Source organism: Physella acuta, unplaced genomic scaffold (assembly GCF_028476545.2).
Source record: "Physella acuta isolate Inbredline_101_S28 unplaced genomic scaffold, ASM2847654v3 ptg000608l, whole genome shotgun sequence".
In the NCBI taxonomy this organism is placed as follows: Eukaryota; Metazoa; Mollusca; class Gastropoda; family Physidae; genus Physella; species Physella acuta.
The window spans coordinates 540,321-565,705 of record NW_026732127.1 but is presented as its reverse complement, the minus strand read 5'-3'; the positions used below and the strand labels follow the sequence as shown (position 1 = coordinate 565,705).

Sequence of the window (25,385 nt, the reverse complement as noted above, 5' to 3'; positions counted from 1 at the left end):
CTGCGCAATGGTCTCAATTTATTCCTTTATAGCTGCGCAATGGTCTCAATTTATTCCTTTATAGCTGCGCAATGGTCTCAATTTATTCCTTTATAGCTGTGCTATGGTCTCAATTTATTCCTTTATAGCTGTGCTATGGTCTCAATTTATTCCTTTATAGCTGCGCAATGGTCTCAATTTATTCCTTTATAGCTGCGCAATGGTCTCAATTTATTCCTTTATAGCTGCGCAATGGTCTCAATTTATTCCTTTATAGCTGCGCAATGGTCTCAATTTATTCCTTTATAGCTGCGCAATGGTCTCAATTTATTCCTTTATAGCTGCGCAATGGTCTCAATTTATTCCTTTATAGCTGCGCAATGGTCTCAATTTATTCCTTTATAGCTGCGCAATGGTCTCAATTTATTCCTTTATAGCTGCGCAATGGTCTCAATTTATTCCTTTATAGCTGCGCAATGGTCTCAATTTATTCCTTTATAGCTGTGCTATGGTCTCAATTTATTCCTTTATAGCTGCGCAATGGTCTCAATTTATTCCTTTATAGCTGCGCAATGGTCTCAATTTATTCCTTTATAGCTGCGCAATGGTCTCAATTTATTCCTTTATAGCTGCGCAATGGTCTCAATTTATTCCTTTATAGCTGCGCAATGGTCTCAATTTATTCCTTTATAGCTGTGCTATGGTCTCAATTTATTCCTTTATAGCTGCGCAATGGTCTCAATTTATTCCTTTATAGCTGCGCAATGGTCTAAATTTATTCCTTTATAGCTGCGCAATGGTCTAAATTTATTCCTTTATAGCTGCGCAATGGTCTCAATATATTCCTTTATAGCTGCGCAATGGTCTCAATTTATTCCTTTATAGCTGCGCAATGGTCTCAATTTATTCCTTTATAGCTGCGCAATGGTCTCAATTTATTCCTTTATAGCTGCGCAATGGTCTAAATTTATTCCTTTATAGCTGCGCAATGGTCTCAATTTATTCCTTTATAGCTGCGCAATGGTCTCAATTTATTCCTTTATAGCTGCGCAATGGTCTCAATTTATTCCTTTATAGCTGCGCAATGGTCTCAATTTATTCCTTTATAGCTGCGCAATGGTCTCAATTTATTCCTTTATAGCTGCGCAATGGTCTCAATTTATTCCTTTATAGCTGCGCAATGGTCTCAATTTATTCCTTTATAGCTGCGCAATGGTCTCAATTTATTCCTTTATAGCTGCGCAATGGTCTCAATTTATTCCTTTATAGCTGCGCAATGGTCTCAATTTATTCCTTTATAGCTGCGCAATGGTCTCAATTTATTCCTTTATAGCTGCGCAATGGTCTCAATTTATTCCTTTATAGCTGCGCAATGGTCTCAATTTATTCCTTTATAGCTGCGCAATGGTCTCAATTTATTCCTTTATAGCTGCGCAATGGTCTCAATTTATTCCTTTATAGCTGCGCAATGGTCTCAATTTATTCCTTTATAGCTGCGCAATGGTCTCAATTTATTCCTTTATAGCTGCGCAATGGTCTCAATTTATTCCTTTATAGCTGCGCAATGGTCTCAATTTATTCCTTTATAGCTGCGCAATGGTCTCAATTTATTCCTTTATAGCTGCGCAATGGTCTCAATTTATTCCTTTATAGCTGCGCAATGGTCTCAATTTATTCCTTTATAGCTGCGCAATGGTCTCAATTTATTCCTTTATAGCTGCGCAATGGTCTCAATTTATTCCTTTATAGCTGCGCAATGGTCTCAATTTATTCCTTTATAGCTGCGCAATGGTCTCAATTTATTCCTTTATAGCTGCGCAATGGTCTCAATTTATTCCTTTATAGCTGCGCAATGGTCTCAATTTATTCCTTTATAGCTGCGCAATGGTCTCAATTTATTCCTTTATAGCTGCGCAATGGTCTCAATTTATTCCTTTATAGCTGCGCAATGGTCTCAATTTATTCCTTTATAGCTGCGCAATGGTCTCAATTTATTCCTTTATAGCTGCGCAATGGTCTCAATTTATTCCTTTATAGCTGCGCAATGGTCTAAATTTATTCCTTTATAGCTGCGCAATGGTCTAAATTTATTCCTTTATAGCTGCGCAATGGTCTCAATATATTCCTTTATAGCTGCGCAATGGTCTCAATTTATTCCTTTATAGCTGCGCAATGGTCTCAATTTATTCCTTTATAGCTGCGCAATGGTCTCAATTTATTCCTTTATAGCTGCGCAATGGTCTAAATTTATTCCTTTATAGCTGCGCAATGGTCTCAATTTATTCCTTTATAGCTGCGCAATGGTCTCAATTTATTCCTTTATAGCTGCGCAATGGTCTCAATTTATTCCTTTATAGCTGCGCAATGGTCTCAATTTATTCCTTTATAGCTGCGCAATGGTCTCAATTTATTCCTTTATAGCTGCGCAATGGTCTCAATTTATTCCTTTATAGCTGCGCAATGGTCTCAATTTATTCCTTTATAGCTGCGCAATGGTCTCAATTTATTCCTTTATAGCTGCGCAATGGTCTCAATTTATTCCTTTATAGCTGCGCAATGGTCTCAATTTATTCCTTTATAGCTGCGCAATGGTCTCAATTTATTCCTTTATAGCTGCGCAATGGTCTCAATTTATTCCTTTATAGCTGCGCAATGGTCTCAATTTATTCCTTTATAGCTGCGCAATGGTCTCAATTTATTCCTTTATAGCTGCGCAATGGTCTCAATTTATTCCTTTATAGCTGCGCAATGGTCTCAATTTATTCCTTTATAGCTGCGCAATGGTCTCAATTTATTCCTTTATAGCTGCGCAATGGTCTCAATTTATTCCTTTATAGCTGCGCAATGGTCTCAATTTATTCCTTTATAGCTGCGCAATGGTCTCAATTTATTCCTTTATAGCTGCGCAATGGTCTCAATTTATTCCTTTATAGCTGCGCAATGGTCTCAATTTATTCCTTTATAGCTGCGCAATGGTCTCAATTTATTCCTTTATAGCTGCGCAATGGTCTCAATTTATTCCTTTATAGCTGCGCAATGGTCTCAATTTATTCCTTTATAGCTGCGCAATGGTCTCAATTTATTCCTTTATAGCTGCGCAATGGTCTCAATTTATTCCTTTATAGCTGCGCAATGGTCTCAATTTATTCCTTTATAGCTGCGCAATGGTCTCAATTTATTCCTTTATAGCTGCGCAATGGTCTCAATTTATTCCTTTATAGCTGCGCAATGGTCTCAATTTATTCCTTTATAGCTGCGCAATGGTCTCAATTTATTCCTTTATAGCTGCGCAATGGTCTCAATTTATTCCTTTATAGCTGCGCAATGGTCTCAATTTATTCCTTTATAGCTGCGCAATGGTCTCAATTTATTCCTTTATAGCTGCGCAATGGTCTCAATTTATTCCTTTATAGCTGCGCAATGGTCTCAATTTATTCCTTTATAGCTGCGCAATGGTCTCAATTTATTCCTTTATAGCTGCGCAATGGTCTCAATTTATTCCTTTATAGCTGCGCAATGGTCTCAATTTATTCCTTTATAGCTGCGCAATGGTCTCAATTTATTCCTTTATAGCTGCGCAATGGTCTCAATTTATTCCTTTATAGCTGCGCAATGGTCTCAATTTATTCCTTTATAGCTGCGCAATGGTCTCAATTTATTCCTTTATAGCTGCGCAATGGTCTCAATTTATTCCTTTATAGCTGCGCAATGGTCTCAATTTATTCCTTTATAGCTGCGCAATGGTCTCAATTTATTCCTTTATAGCTGCGCAATGGTCTCAATTTATTCCTTTATAGCTGCGCAATGGTCTCAATTTATTCCTTTATAGCTGCGCAATGGTCTCAATTTATTCCTTTATAGCTGCGCAATGGTCTCAATTTATTCCTTTATAGCTGCGCAATGGTCTCAATTTATTCCTTTATAGCTGCGCAATGGTCTCAATTAGCCCACTCTCTCAGCTTTATTCTTCTGACAAAAGTACCGTGTGGTTGAGCAGTCGCGCTGCGGGCGGGTTGTCACGGGGTTGGGGGTTTATAGTACACGAGCTGACCCACACCGTAAGCATACACCGCTATTTAGTTGTTTTATTTTCTACTGTCTTGTAACTCATAATTTGTGAATTCAACACTACCAACGCTGCCACTGAAAATATTTTGCTTTAAACCAGTAGCTTTTAAAGGACAATAATCCTCCCTCACCCTCCCTAATGTATATATATATATATATATATATATATATATATATATATATATATATATATATATATAGTCATTATATATAGTCATTTCAATAAACACAGTCAATATTGTCAATTGTAAACTCCCCAATGCCAATAGCGATGTAGTGTGTCACAGATATGCTATTTTTAGCCAATGATAGTGACCCACATTTTCTAATCAGTTTGACCTATTCCCGGCTAACCTGCCGTCAATGTCAAATATTCCTATCATCCAACATCCACCACAGTGTGATATATCGCACCATCATCCAGAGCACTGTCCTTCAACAGGACAATGTCCTCCAACAGGACACCGTGTGGGGTACGGGTGCTAGTCTACCACGTACCGCGTCAGTGAACGTTGGCCTAGAGCCGACACACATGGCCCAGAGAACTATGGCCCACATCGCCCGGCCAAAGTCTCCAAACTTCAAACGTGTAGGACAGGCGAACTCTATCACACAGGGGGAGGGGGGGGGGGGGGACGGGGGGGGGGGGGCATTTTAAACGCCGTGCTAATCTTTTCAATTGATATTCATGATTTTCGTGGTTGGGTGGAGTGGGGTTGGGTTGGGTTGGGTGGGGTTGGTTGGGTGGGGTTGGGTTGGGTGGGGGTTGGATCAGGACGTGTGAGAAACTCGGCAGGGGACTTGTAAACAATGTATAAAATGCAGGGAGGTAACTCACGTCAAAACGTGTAGACGACTTGTTAAATGCAGGGAAGTAACTCACGTCAAAACGTGTACACAACTTGTTAAATGCAGGGAAGTAACTCACGTCAAAACGTGTACACAACTTGTTAAATGCAGGGAAGTAACTCACGTCAAAACCTGAACACAACTTGTTAAATGCAGGGAGGTAACTCACGTCAAGAGATGTAAACATTGTATTGAAGATACAAATGTTGGGGAAGAATTGTTGAAGGTGTGCGTGACCATTCGGGATATACCGAGGGGCCTTCGTCATCATACGGCGTGCATGATTATAATGTATGGATGATTAAATAATACTTGTGGTTATACCGCGTGATATATATTCAAGGCATGACACATATACGATTGTCGTGTATGTATGATTATAACGTGTGTACGATTGTATGGTTTGTATGATTATATTTCTGACATAATTATAGTGCTAACATGATTATGGTGCCGGCATGATTATAGTGCTGACATGATTATAGTGCTGACATGATTATAGTGCTAACATGATTATAGTGCCGGCATGATTATAGTTCTGACATGATTATAGTGCTAACATGATTACAGTGCTGACATGATTATAGTGCTGACATGATTATAGTGCTGACATTATTATAGTGCTAACATGATTATAGTGCTAACATGATTATAGTGCTGACATGATTATAGTGCTGATATGATTATAGTGCTGACATGATTATAGCGCAAGAGTCAGGCGTCTATCTACCCCACGTGACATGACTCTCAGATGCCACTGACGCAAGAGTCAGGCGTCTACCTACCCCACGTGACTAGACTCCGGCAGACAGGTCCCTGTGGCGCCATAGTCTGTGACGTCAGAGAAAAACCCATCACGTGACTGGTCAAGCGAATCGTCCTCGCTACTGCAGTACTCGCTGTCAAAGTCTGGCAGAAGACAGAAATTGTCTGCTCAAAGTCTGGCAGAAGACAGAAATTGTCTGGTCAAAGTCTGGCATAAGACAGAAATTGTCTGCTCAAAGTCTGGCAGAAGACAGAAATTGTCTGGTTAAAGTCTGGCAGAAGACAGAAATTGTCTGGTCAAAGTCTGGCAGAAGACAGAAATTGTCTGGTCAAAGTCTGGCAGAAGACAGAAATTATCTGGTCAAACATGATTCACAAATATTGCCGATAACATCTTAGATTAATGATTATGTTAATGGGATTGTTAAATATTTGCCCACGTTTGTATCACGAATTATACAAATATTCAGCTTTCAGCCTTAATTGATGAAAGATGATTAAAGATTGTTTTTTTAACACAATTAACATGTTCACAGATTTTAAGATCAGCAACTGTTTATGTGGTTAGTCAAGTTTGTAAACATGCTGGATTGAAAGTAATCACAAGATTCGTTGTTTTACTACGTCATTTTGTTTACACAAACATTGTTCTAGCCGAGTTTTGCTTCAAAGCAATGGAAGTTTCCAGAAAGATCTTCCAACAAAAGGCAGCAGATACCAGGAGAGATCTACCAAAAAATCTTAAGGGATATCTGGGAAAATCTTTGATGCACAAGTTGCATATCGGATAAAAGAGACATACCTTTCATGTTTTTTTTTTTTTCAAACGCCGTTGGGTTAAAAAATAATTAAACACCGACCAGCATCAGAAGCTTGAAATGGTGGCTTGTTTTACCTGCTAATTGACGTGCTCGAGCTGACGACTAATTAGTTACCTGCTGATTGACACGCTCCATGTGACGGCTGATTAATTAGATTTAAAACTTCTCGTTACCTAGAATCGATTGGTCGCTGTCGAGGTAGGTCAAGGCCGAACTGTGATGGTCAAGGTTGTACGAGCCGGTGCCTTTTTCCAGCCATCTTGTGGGTGAGCAGTGTGTGGAGCGTGCAGGTTGGCTGAGTGCATGACTCTCTGGGGACGGACAATAAGGTAGGCTGGTAGTGAGGACATCATCATAAAGGTGATGGGGACATGGACATTGAGGCAGTGAGTACATCATCATAAAGGTGATGTGGACATGGACATTGAGGCAGTGATGACATCATCACCATATAAAGGTGATGTGGACATGGACATTGAGGCAGTGAGGACATCACCACCATATAAAGGTGATGTGGACATGGACATTGAGGCAGTGAGGACATCATCACCATATAAAGGTGATGTGGACATGGACATTGAGGTAGTGAGGACATCATCATAAAGGTGATGGGGACATGGACATTGAGGCAGTGAGGACATCATCACCATATAAAGGTGATGGGGACATGGACATTGAGGCAGTGAGGACATCATCACCATATAAAGGTGATGGGGACATGGACATTGAGGCAGTGAGGACATCATCACCATATAAAGGTGATGGGGACATGGACATTGAGGCAAGGAGGGTGGTGTCATGGAGGGGGGCTGTTGGGCAAGGGAACAGGACATTACCCCCACCCCCGTCAATTACCCCCCGGACATATCTCCCCCATCATTACCCCCCCCCCCCCCCGAGTAATTACCGCATCAGTTATGTCGTCATAGTCCCCAGTCATCCAACAACTGTTATGTCGTCAGACTGTCCTCTCCGCCCCACATACTGACCATCCATACATCGTTGTGTCGTCAGACTGTCCTCTCCGTCCTAAAATCTGACCATCCAACAACTGTTATGTCGTCAGACTGTCCTCTCCGTCCTAAAATCTGACCACCCATACATCGTTATGTCGTCAGACTGTCCTCTCCGCCCCACATACTGACCACCCATACATCTTTATGTCGTCAGACTGTCCTCTCCGTCCTAAAATCTGACCATCCATACATCTTTATGTCGTCAGACTGTCCTCTCCGCCCCACATACTGACCATCCATACATCGTTGTGTCGTCAGACTGTCCTCTCCGTCCTAAAATCTGACCATCCAACAACTGTTATGTCGTCAGACTGTCCTCTCCGTCCTAAAATCTGACCATCCAACAACTGTTATGTCGTCAGACTGTCCTCTCCGTCCTAAAATCTGACCATCCATACATCGTTGTGTCGTCAGACTGTCCTCTCCCCCCCCCACATACTGACCATCCATACATCGTTGTGTCGTCAGACTGTCCTCTCCGCCCAACATACTGACCATCCATACATCGTTATGTCGTCAGACTGTCCTCTCCCCCCCACATACTGACCATCCATACATCGTTATGTCGTCAGACTGTCCTCTCCGCCCCACATACTGACCATCCATACATCGTTATGTCGTCAGACTGTCCTCTCCGCCCCACATACTGACCACCCATACATCGCTATGTCGTCAGACTGTTCTCTCCCCCCCACATACTGACCACCCATACATCGCGTGCCCCCACGGATCAACCCCTACCCCAGGGATGTGTGTCATGAAAAATCCCCCATAATGCCATCCAATGCTGTACTTAATTCAACAAAGCCTCGCCTCCGTCCCCCCCCCCCCCCACCCCCTTCCCCTCTGAAGAAATGTCCCAATGGTTACATCAATCGTGAACTCTTTATCTCAACTGTATCGGTACCTCAGTACTCAAAGGTGGTTAGTCTTGCTGTTTGTTGTTTTAGTCACCGCTGTTTGTTGTTTTAGTCACTGGTATTTGTTGTTTTAGATATTCTGTTTGTTGTTTTAGATATTCTGTTTGTTGTTTTAGATATTCTGTTTGTTGTTTTAGATATTCTGTTTGTTGTTTTAGATATTCTGTTTGTTGTTTTAGTCACTGCTGTTTGTTGTTTTAGTCACCGCTGTTTATTGTGTAATTCACTGTTTACTGTTGAAATCCCTGCTGTACTACGCTCCATCGATAAGGTCAACACACTGGAACATTCTTTGTTTGATGTACCTTACCTTCAATCAACAATGGACAACGCTAAGAACTTGAGTCTAAATTTTTAAACAATTGCCGTTTTTTTCCCTTGATCCTGTTTTATGATCGGCAGAAAGGGAAGTGTATTGTGCTTGCCTCGGTATAGCTATATGATCGATTGGTGGAGTCATATGATCGATTGGTAGAGTGGTATGATTGATTCGTACTATGTTAACAGAGAGATATAATCGATGATAAAATATTGACATCATGTCGCAGTTCGAAGTTAAACAATTCAGATACTATATCTTTCTCTCTCTCTCTCCCAGTGTTTCTTCCAGACTTTTTTCTCCGGGGGGGGGGGCACTTGAAACTTTCGGGGGGGGGGGGCGGTAGATTTTCTTCGGGGGGGGGGGGGGGGACACACACTGTTAATAGTATATATTTTCTATATGAATTATATAAATTTCATTTCGTTCGGGGGGAGGGCGGTAAAATTTTTCGGGGGGGGGGGGGGGGGGCGAAGAGATGCCTGGAAGAAACTCTGCTCTCTCTGTCTCGCTCTCACTCTTTGTGTGTGTCTCTCTCTCTCTCTTTCGCTGGGTGGGTTTAGGTCAAGTTCAAAATCTGTAGTGTAAACTTAGCTAAAGTGTAGTCCTACATTGATGCATACACCAAGTAAGTGCCAATAATGTGCATACGCAGGTTGTGTATTAAAAAATGTTAGTAATCGATTGCTAGTAATCGATTGCTAGTAATCGAATGCTAATAATCTAATGCTAGTAAAATAATACAGGTAATCAAATGCTATTTATAGAATACAAAAAAACTAGAAGTAAAGAAAAACTTTCCAGACTTAAAAATTCATGGAACAGATGCAGTAGAGTTCTTAATTTTTTTAACCTCGGCATAAGATAGTGTCGTCAGCAAAATGCCCAGCCAATTTTACTTTCTACTTTCTACAACGTAAGTCAGGTACCCATTAGAGCTGAGTGGACTCAGGAATCCGGATCGAAATCCGAACTCAAGACATTCGGGCTAATAGCTGAACGTTCTACCACTGATAATAAAATACTAGTAACCGAATGCTAGTAACCGAATGCTAGTAATCGACTGCTAGTAATCGACTGCTAGTAATCGACTGCTAGTAATCGACTGCTAGTAATCGACTGCAAGTAATCGACTGCTAGGAATCGACTGCTAGTAAAGTAATGCAGGTAATGCTAGTGAACTACTTCCAGTAATCGACTGCTAGTAATCGACTGCTAGTAAAGTAATGCAGGTAATGCTAGTAAACTACTTCCAGTAATCGACTGTTGGAGTAAGCAACACGTACAGGTTTGTGTGAGTACATTTCTATCTGTTACATGCCGCGGGCGTGGGTCGATGCATTTCTCAATTACAACATTTTTTTTCTTTACAGAGTCTGTCTGTCTGTCTTCCCGTCTGTCTGTCTGTCTGTCTGTCTGTCTGTCTGTCTGTCTGTCTGTCTGTCTGTCTGTCTGTCTGTCCGTCCGTCCGTCTGTCTGTCTCTCTGTCTGTCTGTCTGTCTGTCTGTCTGTCTGTCTGTCTGTCTGTCCGTCCGTCCGTCTGTCTGTCTCTCTGTCTGTCATCTTATGTGAGCTGGGTTTGGTCTGTTTGTCTGTCCGTCTGTCTGTCTGTCTGTCTGTCTGTCTATCCGTCCGTCTGTCTGTCTGTAAGTTGGTAGGCGGATTTCACCGAAAAGTTAATTTGAAGTTGACTATTTAGTCTAGTGGCGATTATTCGATCAGTCAGTCAGTCAGTCAGTCAGTCAGTCAGCCAGCCAGCCAGCCAGCCAGCCAGCCAGCCAGTCAGTCAGTCAGTCAGTCGGTAAGTCAGTAAGTCAGTCAGTCAGTCAGTCAGTCAGTCAGTCAGTCTGTCAGTCAGTCAGTCAGTCAGTCAGCCAGCCAGCCAGCCAGCCAGCCAGCCAGCCAGTCAGTCAGTCAGTCAGTCGGTAAGTCAGTCAGTCAGTCAGTCAGTCAGTCAGTCAGTCAGTCAGTCAGTCAGTCAGCCAGTCAGTCAGGTGTTGACTGTGAACGGTTACACGTGTGTAGAGATGAGTGAATGGGGTGCATGCACTAGAACTACTCACGTACACTGGTTAGTTTGTTCTAGCGCCATTAATAAAATTAATTTGTGGGGAATAAAGCAAAAAAACAACAACAAATTTTTGCTCGACTCAAAAACTGTCCTCTAGGACAGAACTGTTTCAAATCATAAGCAGTGACCTACGCTTATCTTCGTTCTACTTCATCCTATCCTAGGTAAGTAGGTGCTTACTGTCTCTTTTCTAATGCACTTGAAGACACTATTATTGGCTAAAAATAAATTCGCTTTATAAACTTATGTCTGTAATGATTCATATGTATATACAGATGTAACCTTTAAAAAGCTTAACTATTAAACAGTGTACAGTACTTATATGGACATACAGGTATATATATATATATATATATATATATATATATATATATATATAGGCCTATATATATATATATATATATATATATATTAATATATGAATATAAGTTCTGGACAAAGATAAATTAATAGCGACACACACAAATAGATACACATATACTAAAAGACACCACAGACATTATAAATACACCACTACACTTTTATACGAAATTACTTACAAACATTCACACACACACACAACCCTTCAACCACACACACACACACACACAACCCTTCAACCACACACACACACACCCTTTCAAACACACACACACACCAAAACAACGCCCACACGAAAAACATTTCCGTATTGTCATCTTCCCACGATCGCGCCTTATCTTGTAGCAACATGACTTCGATATGCCATAAATAGACAAGTGAATTCTTTATCTTCAGGGAACGTCTGACCTGTAGCTAGTCCAAGTAGGAGAACGAAGCGGTCATAGCTAAGGGCGGTAACCGGGGAAATTTTAAAAATTGTTAACTCACCTTGAGTTACCTCCCCTTGAATAGCACGCAGAAACTCGTTTGATTTTTCTGTCAGGTGGAGCAGTTCAATGCGGTAGTGGATGTAGTCGTTAAATGTTAGGTGGAGCAGGTGGAAGGATCCTGTGGGATACAGGTAAATGTTAGGTGGAGCAGGTGGAAGGATCCTGTGGGATACAGGTAAATGTTAGGTGGAGCAGGTGGAAGGATCCTGTGGGATACAGGTAAATGTTAGGTGGAGCAGGTGGAAGGATCCTGTGGGATACAGGTAAATTTTAGGTGGAGCAAGTGGAAGGATCCTGTAGGATACAGGTAAATTTTAGGTGGAGCAGGTGGAAGGATCCTGTGGGATACAGGTAAATTTTAGGTGGAGCTGGTGGAATGATCCTGTGGGATACAGGTAAATTTTAGGTGGAGCTGGTGGAATGATCCTGTGGGATACAGGTAAATTTTAGGTGGAGGAGGTGGAAGGATCCTGTGGGATACAGGTAAATTTTAGGTGGAGCTGGTGGAATGATCCTGTGGGATACAGGTAAATGTTGGGTGGAGGAGGTGGAAGGATCCTGTGGGATACAGGTAAATTTTAGGTGGAGGAGGTGGAAGGATCCTGTGGGATACAGGTAAATTTTAGGTGGAGGAGGTGGAAGGATCCTGTGGGATACAGGTAAATTTTAGGTGGAGCTGGTGGAATGATCCTGTGGGATACAGGTAAATGTTGGGTGGAGGAGGTGGAAGGATCCTGTGGGATACAGGTAAATTTTAGGTGGAGGAGGTGGAAGGATCCTGTGGGATACAGGTAAATTTTAGGTGGAGGAGGTGGAAGGATCCTGTGGGATACAGGTAAATGTTAGGTGGAGGAGGTGGAAGGATCCTGTGGGATACAGTTAAAATATCTGTGAACCATTAAATGCACCCTTTGACCCCGACTCACCAAAACTCGGTGCAACCTTTGACTCACCAAAACTCGGTGCACCCTTTGACTCACCAAAACTTTGTGCACCCTTTGACTCACCAAAACTTTGTGCACCCTTTGACTCACCAAAACTTTGTGCACCCTTTGACTCACCAAAACTCGGTGCACCCTTTGACTCACCAAAACTCGGTGCACCCTTTGACTCACCAAAACTCGGTGCACCCTTTGACTCACCAAAACTTTGTGCACCCTTTGACTCACCAAAACTTTGTGCACCCTTTGACTCACCAAAACTTTGTGCACCCTTTGACTCACCAAAACTCGGTGCACCCTTTGACTCACCAAAACTCGGTGCACCCTTTGACTCACCAAAACTCGGTGCACCCTTTGACTCACCAAAACTCGGTGCACCATTTGACTCACCAAAACTCGGTGCACCTTGTAGCGTCATGTCCCTCAGGACCCGCGAGCCGAAGCAGGACCACACCAGCAGGAACTGTCTGCAGACACGGTGTAGCGGCCCGGGGGTGGGCACACGAGGTGACAAGCCGGGGGTCGTGCTACAGAACTGGGATGTAAGCATCAAATTACATCTCATTACAGTGTGATATAGTCATGTGCTTACTTTAATTCGTATTAAAAGCTAGATACGTTAATTGTTTTTAATTAAGCAGAGTTTGGAAAAGTTAATTGTTTTTAGTCAGCCAAGCCTTACGTAGCTACAGACGCCATTTTGTTTACCTTAACAACGCAAGTCTGTACCACGTGATCCAGCCAACACATGTAGGTCTCAATAGGGGCGTGTTGTTCCAACAGCTTTTCAAACTCGTTACACACTGAAACAGATGTAAGCACATTACACACTGAAACAGATGTAAGAAAACATATATATATATATATATATATATATATATATATATATATATATATATATATATATATATATATATATATATATATATATATATATATATATATATATATATACATATATTGTATGTAATCCAGCTATATGTAAAATTGTTTTCTCTATAATTGGCAGGTTTACGTCCAGTAGTCACCCCCTCCCCCATATCGGAATTTTTTATTTAAAAGACTTTTTAACTCTGATTAATCATTAATCAAACTAACGAAAAGCATTTTTCTATTATATAATTTCAATTTTTTTATCTTGGTGTCACCCCCCCCCCCCTAAATGTTGTGATCCGGTGCGGTCTGCACCCCCGCCTTGCGACGCCTCTGGATGTATTTGAAGGCCAACATACTCTGGTGTGGGAGTGTGTGAGGTGTGAGGGCCAACTTACTCTGGTGGAGGAGCGTGTGGTCCATCTCGGTGGATCGCTCCACCGTGTACAACGTCTGCTTCAAGATGCTCACGTGATCCACCTTCATCCAATCAGAGAGCAGCTGACTCGCTGCGTCAGAGGAGTCGATGACGCCACGTGACGCCTGGATCAGATGGTTCAGTGACGTCTGACGCTTCAAAATCTGACAGAACGCTCTGGCTACTGTTTCCATGGAAACAAGAAATATATTCTCAAGTAGACGTTTGGAACGTTCGTGCGAGGGACACACCGACATACATCAGCTGAGGCTACATTCTGTTGTATCTGTTTATCTGCTCCTAAACACAACCAAGCTACCTCCCACTTCCCACCTTCACCTCCAACTGCCATCCCCATCCATCCCTACACACCATCTCCCGCCCACAACACACCCGCTGTCACTCGACCAGTCGCTTCCTTTGTTCACTTCATACAACAACATACACGTCAACACACCCGGCCTAACGCAATACTACCGTGTACACATACAACATACACGTCAACACACCCGTGTACACATCACCCCTGCAGTGATTCGTCCTACATACACACATTTCATACACATCACATCACAACATACCCTCTATCTGCCCCCAGTTCATACACATCACATCACAACATACCCTCTATCTGCCCCCAGTTCATACACATCACATCACAACATACCCTCTATCTGCCCCCAGTTCATACACATCACATCACAACATACCCTCTATCTGCCCCCAGTTCATACACATCACATCACAACATACCCTCTATCTGCCCTCAGTCCATGCACATCACATCACAACATACCCTCTATCTGCCCTCAGTCCATGCACATCACATCACAACATACCCTCTATCTGCCCCCAGTTCATGCAATCAGCGGAATCAAAAAACCACTCAACATTATATGTACATCTACATATCTAATCAACTAACCATGACGCTGATGTAAATACTTAGCAGCTGGTGTACACAATTAACCATCAAACACCGAATTAATGGACCGTGACACACACGGCTCCTCAGATCCACTCACGATCTACAAGATGCCACGAGCCACACACGGCACTTCCTGTCTATTCACACTCTACAAGATGCCACAATCAACAATCACACACGTCACTTCCTGTCTACTCACGCTCTAACTTGACAGCCTGTAGACCAGCAGGTAGACCAGAGGTCACTGACCTCAGCCACGCCTCCAGCTGTCTCGTGAACCTGCGGATCGCCTGGGTCAACCTGTGGGTTAAAGGTCAATAACTAAGGCCAAGGTTGAACAAGGTGACCAAGGTCAGAAGTATATCGAGGGTCAAGAAAACTTCCCAAGGTCAAACACGATGGTCAAAGTCAGTCAATATACCTGAGGTCATCCATCGTGTCTAAGGTCAAAAGATGTATCAATGACCGCTAAAAGTTCAAGGTCAGGCTACAGTCAAACTTACCCGTTCGACAAAGTCTGCATGACGGACGGCATGACGGACGGCAGAAACACGTCGGACAGCGTCCTGTACAAGATGACGTCACAGACACCAATCAGCTTAACGATGACGTCATGTCCTAGAATGGCCACCACGTGACCTGGCATGCCTTGCCAGAAGTGAAGCAGAAGGCTGTGGACCTGCATCAGATGACGTCATCGAAACTCATTAATTTAAGCTTTTATTCATAATTTATTCATTTAGGAAAACTTGTCAGAAGCAATATTTGCGGCATAACGTGCGCAAGTTTCTGTCATATTTTTTTACTTCATATTTTGGGATCAAGTCAGAAAGCGATAAATTGGTTAATACATTAATTTTGTGTTCCCCCCCCCCCCACACATCCGTCTTGTTCCCCCCCCCTCCCACACACACACATCTGTCCTGTCCCCCCACGCCATCTGTCCTGTCCCCCACACATGTCTGTCCCCCCCCACACACATATCTGTCTTGTCCACCTCCCCCCCCACACACACACATCTGTCCTGCCCCCACACACGTCTGTCCTGTCCCCCCCACACATCTGTCCTGCCCCCACACACATCTGTCCTGTCCCCCACACACATCTGTCCTGTCGCTCCACACACATCTGTCCCCCACACACATCTGTCTACCACACATCAGTCCCCACACACATCTGTCCTGTCGCCCCACACACATCTGTCCTGTCGCCCCACACACATCTGTCCTGTTCCCCACACATATGTCCCCCACACACTTCTGTCTTGTCCCTCACACACATCTGCCCCCCCCCCCCCCCCCACACGACTGTCCCCCACACACGTTATTCCCCCACACACATCTGTCCCCCACACACAACTGTCCTGTCGCCCACACACATCTGTCCCCCACACATCTGTCCCACAGACATCTGTCCCCCACACATCTGTCCCCCCCACACATCTGTCCCCCACACACAACTGTCCTGTCTCCCACACACATCTGTCCCCCACGCATCTGTCCCCCACACATCTGTCCTATCCCCCACACATCTGTCCACCACACATCTGTCCCCCACACACGTCTCTCTTCCACAAACATTTGTTCTGTCCCCCACACACAACTGTCCTGTCTCCCACACATAACTGTCCTGTCTCCCACACACATCTGTCCCCCACACACAACTGTCCTGTCTCCCACACACAACTGTCCTGTCTCCCACACACATCTGTCCCCCACACATCTGTCCCCCACACACATCTGTCCCCCACACACATCTGTCCCCCACACACATCTGATCCCATACATCTGTTCCCCACACATCTGTCCCCCGCACACACGTATGTCCCCCACACACATCTGTCTCCCACACACATTTGTCCCCCACACACATCTGTCCTGTCCCCCACACACATCTGTCATATCCCCTACACATCTGTCCCCCCCCACACATCTGTCCCCCACACACACGTATGTCCCCCACACATATTTGTCCTGTCCCCCACAAACATTTGTCCCGACCCCACACACAATTGTCCTGTCCCCTACACACATCTGTCCCCCACACACATCTGTCCCCCACACACATCTGTCCCCCACACACATCTGTCCCCCACACATATTTGTCCTGTCCCCCACACATATCAATCCCCCCCTACACACATCTGTCCTGTCTCACTGACCTGCTCAAAGTTTCCCCTGACGATGTTGTCTAGCAGACGTTGACAGTGGGCGTGGTACATGATGAGAAACGACGTCACCTGATGAAAGAGTTTAACGTGAGCACGTGTGACGTCATCAACTGTTGATCGCTTGCATTATTGTGATGTATAGCATTTATTTTCTACTTTTTAGTTCAATCAGAAAACGTGGGTTTTTTAAAACTTTTTTAATGATAATTATTTTATTTGTGTTAGAGCAAAAGTTTTTACCAATGTAAACAATTGATACGAAACATTGCTGACTGGTCAATATCATAGCAGAGGTGTATGTCAGCAGTCACGTGATTTTGTCGTGTCAGTGTTGGGTAGTCACGTGATTTTGTCGTGTCAGTGACTAGGTCTAACACCGCTAAAAAAACAACAAGCACCCGAACTAAGACGATGTGACTTAAGAAACCGTTCTGACCTTCTTGACCTCGATACACTCGGGGAGGGTGAGCTGTGTGACGTCAGGGAACTCAGGAAGCGAGATGACGTGTTTAGATTGTGACGTCGATGCTGAGACATGCAGCCATCTTGGGTCACGTGTACCCTCAGTGACACTATGAGAAAATAATTTGGTACCGCAAAGTCCACTTTATGTTAGATTTTGTCTTAATAGTTGCAATAGTTGAACATTAAACACAGTCAAGTTGTGTACAGTTTAAAGTGTACGCATCTTTCACAGTATGTTTTGCTAAAGGTTGTTAGACTTGAAGCTGTACAAGTTACATCAATGTTCAAGTACTACCTTTTAAAAACTGTGTTAAGTGTAGCTAGAAAAACATAAATGACAGAAAAAAATTTATCGCACAATCAGAGTGCACTAACAAATTGAAGGGTGCACTAACAGAGTTCACAAAACACAGGAGAGTGCACCAACACAGGAGAGTGCACCAACACAGTGCACCAACACAGGAGAGTGCACCAACACAGGAGAGTGTACCAACACAGTGCACCAACACAGGAGAGTGCACCAACACAGGAGAGTGTACCAACACAGTGCACCAACACAGTGCACCAACACAGTGCACCAACACAGGAGAGTGTACCAACACAGTGCACCAACACAGGAGAGTGCACCAACACAGGAGAGTGCACCAACACAGTGCACCAAACACAGGACAGACTCCCCTAGACAAACGAACTGACCAACAACGTCAAGTACTCACGTGTGTTCAGTCCGTGTAGAAAAAACTTCATCAAAGAAATGTGACGTTTCTCTCACGCCAATTCCATAGTAGTGATACCTGCAGCAATAGTCATAGCTGTAGCTTTAGCTGGACAATTTTGGGTCATTCATAGCTGTAGCTTAATCAACACATTTTTGTGTCATTAATAACATTAGCTTTAGCTGGACAATTTTGGGTCATTTATAGCTGTAGCTTTAGCGAGACAATTTTGGGTCATTAACAGCTGTAGCTTTAGCTAGACAATTTTGGTACATATTTTGGTAATATAAACAATTTATTTACACCTTTAACTATGTCTAACAGCTGTAGAAAAACAATTATTTTCGAATGCCAAAAACTTGTAAAATCATATTTGGTCTCACTATGTATGTGAGTGCCAGAAATCTAGCATTTTATTAAGGTATTTAATTAAGGCTTTTAATTAAGGTATTTAATTAAGGCTTTTAATTAAGGTATTTAATTAAGGCTTTTAATTAAGGTATTTAATTAAGGTATTTATTTAATAAGGGCTTTTAATTAAGGTATTTAATTAAGGCTTTTAATTAAGGTATTTAATTAAGGTATTTATTTAATAAGGGCTTTTAATTAAGGTATTTAATTAAGGCTTTTAATTAAGGTATTTAATTAAGGCTTTTAATTAAGGTATTTATTTAATAAGGGCTTTTAATTAAGGTATTTAATTAAGGCTTTTAATTAAGGTATTTAATTAAGGCTTTTAATTAAGGTATTTAATTAAGGCTTTTAATTAAGGTAATTAATTCATGTTTTTATTTAAGGCTTTTAATTAAGGTATTTAATTAAGGCTTTTAATTAAGGTATTTAATTAAGGTATTTAATTAATGTTTTTAATTAGGGTAATTAATGAAGCTTACTTGGACTGCCCTCTAGTACCCAGACGTCGAGTCGTTATCTGAGGAAACTGCTGTCTGATTATCTGGAGAAATGTGTGTACAATAGATATTGTTAACATAATGTATCAAGGTTGTAACCACCGATAGACTATTTGGATAAACATTGCCAGCAACGAGTGGCTCTACATCGACTGAAATTTTTTTTGGGTTTAAAACAAAATAGATTAAAATCTGTGTAGACGTTTTTGTTTTGGCTTTAGACTTAAACAGTTATCTAGTAAAGGACACCTAACATATTCGTCACACACGCTAACAACAACTAATGCACATTGTAGGCTAAGCTCTCTTGTATTTTAAAATATAATTTTTTTTTCAAATTTTTGAGACGGGTTAAAGAAACTTAAACCAACACCGGTGTATTGAAGAAATGAACCGATAACATTCTGTCAATCTCTAGCGAGATTTCAGGACAGTGAACACAATCAGATGAGTAGAACAATGTAGACCTAGTGGCCTAACCTGGCTATACGCAGGTGCAGGTGCCGGCTGTAATGTACTCACGTGCCCACACTGAATCAGGTGCCGGCTGTAATGTACTCACGTGCCCACACTGAATCAGGTGCCGGCTGTAATGTACTCACGTGCCCACACTGAATCAGGTGCCGGCTGTAATGTACTCACGTGCCCACACTGAATCAGGTGCCGGCTGTAATGTACTCACGTGCCCACACTGAAGCAGTTGCCGGCTGTAATGTACTCACGTGCCCACACTGAAGCAGGTGCCGGCTGTAATGTACTCACGTGCCCACACTGAAGCAGGTGCCGGCTGTCATGTACTCACCATGTTGATGCATGTGCCGGCTGTAATGTACTCACGTGCCCACACTGAAGCATGTGCCGGCTAACATGTACTCACGTGCCCACACTGAAGCAGGTGCTGTACTCACCTTACCGAAGCTCGCGGCGTTGACAGGGTTTGTGTCGTTGGTCCGGCAGAAGTTGAGGTAGTGTTGGTAGAGGGTGGACCGGGGGATACAGACCCCCTCAGCTATTTCATAGTTCTCCTGGAGCCTGGGAACATGCGTCAGTCAAGTGTACAGTCATAAGCTGACTTTACAGGACTCAAGTCAGGCGTCAGTCAAGTGTAAGGTCATAAGTTGACTCTACAGCACTCAAGTCAGGCGTCAGTCAAGTGTACAGTCATAAGCTGACTTCACTCAAGTCTGGCGTCAGTCAAGTGTACAGTCATAAGTTGACTTTACAGCACTCAAGTCTGGCGTCAGTCAAGTATACAGTCATAAGCTGACTTTACAGCTCTCAAGTCAGGCGTCAGTCAAGTGTACAGTCATAAGCTGACTTTACAGCACTCAAGTCAGGCGTCAGTCATCTCTACAGTCATAAGCTGACTTTACAGCACTCAAGTCAGGCGTCAGTCATCTCTACAGTCATAAGCTGACTTTACAGCACTCAAGTCTGGCGTCAGTCAAGTGTACAGTCATAAGCTGACTTTACAGCACTCAAGTCAGGCGTCAGTCATGTGTACAGTCAAAGTTGACTTTACAGCACTCAAGTCAGGCGTCAGTCAAGTGTACAGTCATAAGCTGACTCTACAGCACTCAAGTCAGGCGTCAGTCATGTCAGTAAGGGCTAGAGTCATATGCTGACTTATTGAGTCGCTTAACACATATATCAGACTCCGAGATTATACTTGACTTTAAGTCGGTTTATAAACTGGTTTCAAGGACGAAGTGTTTATAAATCTGACAGAAGGTCTATTGAAGTTGACCACTTGACGGTCTACACTACCCATATCGTCATTTTAATTAACTCCCAATTTACTACGTGTTATTTTTACAACATAACAAATATTGAATAGTTTTTATCACTGTTTAAAAACAGTTACATTACTACATAATATAACACAGTTATTATTAGGAAAATATAAAATCCCAAAATCAAAGACCTTGAACTATTTTTTTTACTGACTTTGAAAACGGAAGAAATAAAAGTCAAGCAAATATGGTGGAAAGTCATATGAACCAGTCATGACCTCATTAAGTCAAGGCATCGCTTCAGTCATATACAGCAAGTCAAGAGGAAAGTCAGACAAAAAACATATTATCTGTTGAAACTATGACACCAAGTGTAAAAAAAAAACATCTTATTTACCGAAGAAAGATAAATCCCTATTGTCATTCTAATTAGCAGCATTCAATTTAAGGAGTCAAACATTTCAATCATGTCAATCATTCAATCAATCATTTCAATTCAACCAACCACAATCACAATCACATGTGAACACAAAGGTCAAGTTGGTCATCATCAACTCCAGATTGTCCATTGGAAATCAACCAAATTATTCAAAATGTTACCGTCCGTTGGCATTCAGTCAAATCGTTCAAAATGTTACCATTTCAATGTGAGGGGGGTCGAATGAGGTTTCGAACCCTTTCTCTCTGTTGTAGTGGATGAAGCTGAAATACAAAAAAAAAAAAATATCTGCGAAATATTTCGGAAAGATAATTCATTAACAGATAATCCTTGCATCCACAAGCATGATTTCCCGTCCGTGCCCAAAATACATAGAACAGATGAAGTAGAGTTATCTGCTTCAGATACATAGAACAGATGAAGTAGAGTTATCTGCTTCAGATACATAGAACAGATGAAGTAGAGTTATCTGCTTCAGATACGTAGAACAGATGAAGTAGAGTTATCTGCTTCAGATACGTAGAACAGATGAAGTAGAGTTATCTGCTTCAGATACGTAGAACAGATGAAGTAGAGTTATCTGCTTCAGATACATAGAAGAGATGAAGTAGAGTTATCTGCTTCAGATACATAGAACAGATGAAGTAGAGTTATCTGCTTCAGATACATAGAAGAGATGAAGTAGAGTTATCTGCTTCAGATACATAGAACAGATGAAGTAGAGTTAACTGCTTCAAAGACCTCGGCAAATAAAGGGATACTGTGGACATCACTTTTAATAACACTAACCAACTCCACACATGAACTAACTATAACCAGACGAATTATGATTACAGATAATTATAATCACAGACTTAATTATCATAATCATAAGAACCAATTAATATACCCATGGGAGGTAATTAAGGGTGGACCGGTCAGAAAGTCTACCGGTGGCCCCCAGGAAATAAATCCCGGTGGCCCCAGGAAATAAATCCCGGTGGCCCCAGGAAATAAATCACGGTGGCCCCAGGAAATAAATCCCGGTGGCCCCAGGGAAATAAATCCCTTTGGATCCAGGAAAAACGTTACTACAATACTTCAATTAAAAGTTTTAATTTTTTAAATTGTTGTTTTTTTTTTTACCATTCCTACATACCCAGCTCAAAATCCAAGCTGGCCACATCCGGTCTAATTAGTCTACTGCTGGGTGTAATTAATTAGAGCCAGGAGGGAAGTAAATATAATCATAGACTTACAGTTCATTAGAGCAATGTGATGTCCTGTGGGCTGTCCTGTGTGTAGTCGGGATTCGATCCCTGACTGAGGGGTGGGACATGGGGTCTTACAGTGTCTGTCTTACAGCAATATCCAGGATAATTGTTAAAATTTTGGAATTTTAAAAATGTCCGTGAACATGTTCAGCTACTTGTGGTATTTCCATGTTTGATATCCTTCAAACAAATCGGTGGCATTTTATTTCGCCGTGCGGACATTGAAAAGAATTTAACGACATTTATCACGCTCACGACAAAAATGTCGCCACGCCCCATTAACCGTATCAGGGTAGCCAGTTTATACCTGACCAAACAGGCAGGAGAATGATCGTGTACCTGGCCAAACAGGCAGGCCAATGTACCTGGCCAAACAGGCAGGAGAACGATCGTGTACCTGGCCAAACAGGCAGGCCAATGATCGAATACCTGGCCAGCATGTAATGACCATCACCTGTGGCTGAGAGAGACGACGACAGCTAGAATGATGACGTCGTTACACCTGGGCGTTCTGGAGTGTTCCATTCACGGTGTGAGCGGCCTAACAATGAGCAGGTAAATGGGGCACATGACGGGCAGGTAAATGGGGCACATGACGGGCAGGTAAATGGGGCACATGACGGGCAGGTAAATGGGGCACATGACGGGCAGGTAAATGGGGCACATGACGGGCCCAGGTGAGAAATATCAGGGAAATGATCTTCATACAACTCCCGCATATTTGTACGGTGTTTTATGGAAATGTGGGTGTACACGGAAGATGTTTCTGGAAATTCGGGTGTACACGGAAGATGTTTCTGGCTTCAAAGTTGTGTTCAATCTCCAATTTCTAAAATATTTTAAATACGGCTTTTAATATTTTTAAGTGTAAAATATTTTTTAAATCCACATTTTTTTCTTAGAATGTGAAAATTTAATGTGAAAATTTAGGGTTTTAGAGCCGAAAGTAATCGTAAGTTTCAGCTGTCATCTGTCAAGTTTTGTCTGTCGTAAGTTTCATCTGTCAAGTTTTGTCTGTCAAGTTTCATCTGTCAAATTTTGTGTATAGTAAGTTTCATCTGTCAAGTTTTGTCTGTCGCAAGTTTTGTCTGTCGTAAGTTTCATCTGTCAAGTTTTGTCTGTCGCAAGTTTTGTCTGTCGTAAGTTTCATCTGTCAAGTTTTGTCTATATTAAGTTTCATCCGTCGTAAGTTTCATCTGTCAAGTTTTGTCTGTCAAGTTTCATATGTCAAGTTTTGTCTATATTAAGTTTCATCCGTCGTAAGTTTCATCTGTCAAGTTTTGTCTGTCAAGTTTCATATGTCAAGTTTTGTCTATATTAAGTTTCATCCGTCGTAAGTTTCATCTGTCAAGTTTTGTCTGTAAAGTTTCATATGTCAAGTTTTGCCTGTCAAGTTTCATCTGTCAAGTTTTGTCTGGTAGAATTTTTTGTTTTATCATTGCTGTTATACAGCTGCGGCTTTATATCTTAGGTGTGATGGTCTATTTTAATAGGTGTGTATGTACATACTTTTAAAAATAATTTAGGATTTTTTAAAATACATATGGTAAAGTCTGTTGTATAATATTTAACAGATTTTCGTCTTCTTTATCCTTAAGAAAACAGGTTCGATTAACAAATGTTCAATGTCTTGTGATTGTAAAAAAAAATGTTATAATAAACTAACATTGATGTGCATCAGACGTCAGGTAGTTGATTACAATTTAGAAAAAAAACTCACCCGAGCTGGTGGTTTTTCCATCAAACGTCTCCATCGTTGGTGATCTACTTGTGTGTGGCCGTATGCCTTACCAACACAACAAGCAACTTACAACTGACATCACTACTAGCTAGTTACGTCCAGTTTCTTTTAACAACCGCTAACTAGCTAGTAGCGTTAGATGAACGTGAACAAAGTCGTTGTAACGTTTTCAACGTCCACAAAATGTTCATTTTCTCCTGACCTCACTGAGACATGTGTCTTGTCCAGTCAACATCAGCTGTAGAGCTTCTGTCTATCTGGTCCAAAATTCAGCCAACACCACTCATAAACCGAATGAATAGGATGAAAATGGTCTAATCTTTAATCCTAATCCAAACTTGTTTCAGAATACTGCAGCCAGAACACAACGAATACGATACTCTAATCTCAACAATAAGCTAACCTGACGATAGAGACATCAGTAAATTAAAAAGTAAAAACTGTTTACACTTCCGGAAAATACATTGAACTATATATATATATATACATACATACATACATACATACATACATATATATATATATATATATATATATATATATATATATATATATATATATATATATATATATGTATATATATATATATATGTATATATATATATATATATATATATATATATATATATATATATATATATATATATATATATATATATATATATATATATATATATATATATATATATATATATATATAGTCGTATAAAAAATTGCGATTTCTTTTTGTATTTTCTCTCCACGGAGCACACACATTAATTAATTACTTAGTTAATTAATTAAATAATGAAAGAGAACATACGAAAGCCACAAGCTTCCACTATGCAGGTCCGATAATCCTAAAGTTATTTCATGAGCAAACAAGAGTTGTGTGTCCTGACCACAGCCCCCCACTGGATAAACCCACACATTAAACCCACACATTAAACAACGAAACGATTTCAATGTTCCTCGACGGTCGCGGGAACAAAACCCGTTCACACACGGGTGAGCTAACGGCTTGTTGGATGTTGGTCCTGTCTTGTCATACATCAGTCGCCGCTGGCCCGCCTTTCATCATGGCCCGTCACTCCACAATGGCCCAACAACGAGGTCGGTTAAAATGGCCCAATGAAAGCGGTCCGTGTGTCGGCCCCAT

General features: G+C 41.7%; 1 protein-coding gene across 1 annotated transcript; it reads right to left on the bottom strand.

Annotated features, from left to right (window-relative positions):
* Nucleotides 1-5,677: 5,677 nt before the first annotated feature.
* LOC131947822 (transcription factor RFX4) lies at nucleotides 5,678-24,260 on the bottom strand. Its single transcript, XM_059309159.1, has 14 exons — nucleotides 24,227-24,260; nucleotides 21,453-21,516; nucleotides 19,990-20,113; nucleotides 19,064-19,125; nucleotides 18,171-18,248; nucleotides 17,426-17,561; nucleotides 16,981-17,058; nucleotides 15,323-15,498; nucleotides 15,019-15,119; nucleotides 13,872-14,075; nucleotides 13,305-13,403; nucleotides 12,991-13,104; nucleotides 11,658-11,777; nucleotides 5,678-5,805 (listed from the first exon to the last, which is right to left on the bottom strand). Exons 1-14 carry the CDS (start codon nucleotides 24,258-24,260, stop codon nucleotides 5,678-5,680), a joined length of 1,518 nt encoding a protein of 505 aa, XP_059165142.1.
* Nucleotides 24,261-25,385: the final 1,125 nt, after the last annotated feature.